The following is a 5,619-nucleotide window of genomic DNA, read 5'->3' on the forward strand; positions in this document are numbered from 1 at the left end:
TAGTGTGAATGTAGCTTTGTTGGTCTGAGTGGGAAGAAGAGGTGCCTGCATGGGGAGCAGAGCAGGGACAGCTCAGGTCCTGCTCAGTAGCTCCTGCCTCCTCCTCCTTTGGCCCTGTACATTTCCTGGCAAAGGAGCCCACAACCGGTAGGGACACAACACAGAGAAATGTTCCCTTGCAAAGTGGCTCCATCCTTGTCATATCACAGGGACACAGGGAAAACAGAGGACTCAACACGTGACTCTCCCAAAAGAAAACCAAAAAAGACACGTCAGGACAGAGAGAAACCCAAACTGCCAGGACAAGCAGCTGCAAACAAACATCTGGAGCAGATGTTATCTGACTCATTACAGGGTGGGGCAGGAAAGGGGCTCACAACCCCAACCAAAATTGGAGTCCTCTCTGCAGGGAAACGAAACTATCTGGCAGCCGGAGACAGGGAAGGAGCAGGATGGATCTGGTTTGAAGATGTGAGAAAAAAACATGATCAGAGGCTGGCCACAGCCTTCCTGACACCCGAGATCAGCGAACCAGAGCTGGCCTCTTTGGACAGCTTTTGGCAAATCCTAACCTGTCCTTCCTGCGGAGAGCAAGGAATTGGAGCTCACCAAGTCCCCCCCAGACGGAGTGGGGAGCCGCACGAAGCCACCTGCCCCTACAAGCTGTGTAGGGGCCAACAGCTCTGCACTTCTCTAGTCCACACAACTGCAAGGATGTGGCTTTGCCTTTTGTCCTCAACACAGTCAAACCAAAGCCTTGCCCTGGTCTGGCACCCCTTAGTGCCCATCTGGGGCTCTCCTGCTCTCAAGTTCCCTTTTAAATGTTCCATATTTCATAAAATATATCTCGCAGGTCTTTCATTTCTTGGAGATAAGACGTTCAAGAGACCTGGCTGGACTCCTCAGCCCCGCACCCAGGCTATGGCAAGATTCCCTGGTAGAAATGGGACTTCCGCACTGACCCAGAAAAATCCCATTAGGTAGAAGGCTACTGGCAGGCGTCCTGGCCTCCTACCAATTACCAAAGGTAAATACGCTGCAATAGTAGTGCAGGGCTCCGCCTCGCTCTGCTAGCGCCAAGCAAAACTGGCTCTGGGGAGCTGATATGTGGACAACCATCTTCTCATCCTACAGGTCCCACACCTGGGGGAGGTCACTCCGTGCCTGCATGACTTCGGAGGCTGTGAAAATGATGAAGCTTCTCATGTTGAGTCATTCCACCATCAGGAGAGGAAGCAATGAGTTGCAAAGATACAGAGGTGGTAACTAAATTTACAAAGAGGATTCATTTAAAAAGGAGGAGAAAAAAAAATCGAAGTAGACCAAGTTGGAAAATTCTGTTCATTAGTTTTCTTTAAAAAGTTTCAATGAACTATTTCACATTCTCATTCAAGTGAGACAGTTCCTCAAACCTTCAGTGAAAATGGGACCTTTTTTCCCTAAAAAAAAGTTTTCTATTTTTTGGGAAGAAGGAGTTTAATCAGCACCAACAGAAAAGTGAACCAAGTGTCCAAAAGGAAGAGTTGCCTCTTGGTGGAAGTATCTCCCCAAAATATCACTCAGAAGTAGGGAGCCAAGCAATTATTGGCATATGGATAAATATGTTTGCAATATATGTCATAACTGCTGCCACAAAGACACGGACTGATCTTATGGGGATACACACACCTACAGGGCATCCTCCGAGAAGGTCATTGCCTTAAAACCCAAACGATTTCAGGGTCCAGAGCTGGCCTCAAAGGATGTGCAAACCACACAGACATGGTCCTCTCCCTTTTCAATGCCAGGAGATCCTCACTGCAACCCAGAGCATCGTCCTGAATTCCCCACAGCTTACAGAAGTGGGTTCTCCACCCTTGGTCAGAGGGACCATCTTTCTACATCCCCGCTCAGGCTCTAGGTGAAATCGGGCTGAGGATTTCGGTCATGACTGTTATGTGGCCCAGGCACAAACTTCGCACCAGGGATGGGATTCATCTTCCCTTCCATGAGGAACTGGGAGTTCAGTGTTTGAGCCCCATTTGTGTCAAGGGGAGACAGGCACCACCAGACTATAATTTAATGAATAACGTTTTCAAGGTGGGATGAATCACCCACTGGAAACACTTTTCTCATCAACAGAGGGAGCTTGGATCAGTTGCAATTTTCAGATAGCAAATGTATGGAAAGAAGAATCCCATCATGAGAGTCTATGTCCTGCCTCACCCCACAGGCCGCACTAATCCTGACCTTCTCTCTGCAAAGCAGAGGCCCCCAGAGCAAACTGTAAACCCCTCTCCCAACTACTCAGGAACTATAGGTCTAGGATTAGCAATTAACAGACTGGGAAGTCACCTTCCAGCATGTGCAAGTATACCAGGAAGCCAAACCTTGCATCTGGCACCATTCACAGCAGTATCATGAATATTATTAGTAATAGACCTAGCCATCCTAACGTTATATTTATATATACAAAAATAGATCCACAGAACTCTACATAAAGAGGTGGCTGAAGGAAGGTGATGGACGAGCCCTGGATGGCAGGGCTGTGGAGGACGCCAATGGACATGTTGCATATATTTCTCCAGGGGAACCATTTGCTTCCCTCTGAACACACACACACTTCGGAGGGGGAACAGGCAGGCAGAACTGAGCACCTGGACATCATCCCAGCCCCAAGCTTCCCTGACCAATTGGCCGATGTCAGCAGAGTCACAACTGAGAGCTGGTGCCGTGTGTTGGCAAGCGGAGATGGGGCTGAGTCCTGGACCTTCCCCCAACCGCAGCGACAAGTTGGGCTTTTTATCATCCCAGCAAGTAAACCATGAAGCCCTGACCCTGATTCGCGTTTCCTCCTGGTCTGCAGACAGCTCAGCCCTGGGGTTTGGTTCAGACCCATCTCCGGTTTGCCGCAGGCAGCCACCATTGCAGAACACCCTTCAGCAGTGCCAGCAGGTTTGCCTGCCGGTGTGACACTGGTGTTGGTGTGACACACAGGTGGGCCAAGGAAAGCGAGGTGAGGACTCACAGGCAACTTCTGCAGGGAGGGAAGGTGGGCCTCCCATCTTTCAACACCCCTTTCTGCTCTCTGTTTCCCTCCAATCCAAAGCAGGCGCTGCAGAAGTCCCCGCTGCGGAGTTGCCCAGGACCGGCATGAGGTGACAGGGAGAGCAGGATGAGAGGCAGATGCTGACAGTTGGGTTTGGGGTATTTTTTCTAAAGTGAATTCAGTGCTGGTGGAAGGTACCAGACTGGGGCTCTTGGAGCTCAAGCACAGAGCCAGTGCCCGTGGCATCTCCTCTGCGGTGGGATGGAGCTGGGCAGCATCTCCCACCCACCAGGGTTTGTGGCCTGGAGGCAGCCCTTCAAGGCATTGAGAAATGAACGGCAGTTTCAAATCAGCTTCTTGTTCTCAGCTAAATCCCATAGGGGACGTTTCCCTCACTGCAGTCGGGCAGAAGCGAGTGGGCTAGGCTGCCTCCAATAGCTCCATCCTCTGCCAGAAGGTTTCTAAAGCTTCCCACACCTTCCCTTCCTCTTTGAGACAGAAAAATACAATGCCACCTCATTTTGAAGCTAGATTGCTCCTCCCAGCAGCTTCCAAGCCCAAAGGGAAGCCACTGCCACCAGTGGGACCCTGTCGCACCCCAACCCCTTGGGGAAAGTGGACCTACAGCCATGTGAGAATAGAGAGGCCCCCCACAAAAAGTGCTGGAGAGAGATAAAGAGAGAGAGAAGGAGGTCTGGCTCCTGGACGACTCTTGCAGAGGGGATATATTGACCTGCCTCTTCCCCTCATCGGGAAGGACCACACCATGGGGCAGCACCAGCTCCTAAAACCCTCTGACAGCAAGCCCCAAGGACCCGCCGGGTGGCCCTTTCCCATGGGCCACGGCCAGGGAGGGCACCCGCAGCTCCCTCTGCCTCTCCTGGTCCCTCCACCCACATGTGCAAAACCATAATTTCCCACCAGCTTGGTGCCAGCTCCCCTGGCCATCCGGCTGCCTTCCCACTCCCAGAGGCTGAGGGACCACCAGTTCACCCATGTCATTCCGAGGAGCTGATGGTGATTAGGGGGGAGCGCTGCAGAGCAGAGGGAGCTGAGAGAGGAGGGGGATGAAGGGGAGAGGAGGAAGAGGAGTAGAGCCTGCTTCTCCTCCCCGGGAGGGTCATACCGGCTTATCCAGCGTCTTGGGGAAAGGTGTGCCGCTGGAAGAGGAGATCTTTCTGCAGACCGTATTGGTGTGGCTCTGGCAGCGGCAGCCAGGTCGTTTCAGGTTGTCATAACCCCGCTGACAAAGTTTGAGGCACCCCAGGGTAGGAAAGTAGCAGCAGAGGCAGGGCATGAGGAGAGAGAGGAAGCTCATGGCAGCCCAGCGGGCACAGCAGGACCCCGGCCCGCAGGAGCAGGGGTCGTCAGCGCAGGTGTCCTCGTCATCGGTGGAGCAGTGGTAGAAGAGACCCTTGACACAGCAGAGGCAAGTCCCGTAGTCGAGGAGGCTCTCGGGGGAGCAGAGGCAGCGCTGGTTGCAGAGCCAGCAGGAGGGCAGGCTGCGGGCGGCCGTGCAGCGGGCACACTTGCATCGCCCACACTCCTCGCAGATGAAGAGGTGGCCGGTGTGCAGCGTGGGCTTCTCCGCCACCCCTTTCAGTGGTGACTCCTCCGGTTTCAGCTCGCTGGCCCGGGGCTGCGTCCGGATGAGGGAGTGCCCGGAGTGGGAGGGCGTGAGGCTGCTCAGGAGGCGCTGGTCGGAGGCGGTGGTGCTTTGGGAGACGGAGCTGGCTGTGCTGGAATGGCTCATGTGCTGCTGCAAAGGTGGCATCTGGTGCTGTTGGCTGTGGCTGCGGTGCAGGTCCTGGAAGGTGGAAGACACCAGGCGGTCCTGGGACCACTCTTGCTTGTGTGGTGGCTGGGACAGGGACGGGTTGGAGCGGGCTTGCTGGAAGCAGACAGCTGGTCTCTCCACGTAGTTGTTGCTGGCACGGATGGAGCGGATTTGGTCAATGGACAGGACCTGCTGGAAGTCCTCAGCGGGTGGGTCCATCGTCTCGTCACAACTGAGTTCAGCCACACTGGAAGAGAGCTGCATTTCCAGGAGCGAGGAGACCCTGCGGCATCAGGGCACATCTAAAAATCCTAAAGGATGGGGCGGGAAGACAGAAAACATTTGTGTTACATTTTATAATGGATCCATCCACACAAACCAGGAAGCAAACACTGGCTGGAGAGCTCCTAATGAAGTTGTTTCCAATAATGAGACTCGAAGTACTTCTGTGCCTGGGGAGACTTAGCCTGGACATGTCCAAACGGCAAGGGCTGTAAGATCTGTTACCTGAAACAGGTAGACGCAGCACCCACCTGTGCTTTTGAGCTTTTTTGCGTCCTTCCAGAGGATTTCCCACCCCTTGCCACTCCATCTGTCCTCCCTGTCCTTCCCCAGGGTAAAGTGATGGCCCTCTCTAGAGGAGGGGAAACGTGAAGCTGTGACATATCCAGAGCCAGTGACAGAAATGGGAACAGCATCTCCTCTGGAGCAGCAGACTCTGTTTTGGGGCTTCCCAGTACACCCCAGCACCATACCCTGTACATACCAGGGGCACAAGGCTGGAGGGCACCTGAACACATATAATTTCAGGCAG

General features: G+C 53.6%; 1 protein-coding gene across 1 annotated transcript; it reads right to left on the reverse strand.

The window, feature by feature from the left end:
- Positions 1 to 4,148: 4,148 nt before the first annotated feature.
- Positions 4,149 to 5,069, reverse strand: SPRY3 (sprouty RTK signaling antagonist 3; the record flags this gene model as incomplete). Its single annotated transcript, XM_080352550.1, has 1 exon — positions 4,149 to 5,069. The coding sequence occupies one exon, from the start codon at positions 5,067 to 5,069 to the stop codon at positions 4,149 to 4,151; it is 921 nt and encodes a 306-aa protein (XP_080208676.1).
- Between the last annotated feature and the right edge of the window lie 550 nt (positions 5,070 to 5,619).

This window comes from Nesoenas mayeri (genome assembly GCF_963082525.1).
Source record: "Nesoenas mayeri genome assembly, chromosome: 13".
Classification (NCBI taxonomy): domain Eukaryota; kingdom Metazoa; phylum Chordata; class Aves; order Columbiformes; family Columbidae; genus Nesoenas; species Nesoenas mayeri.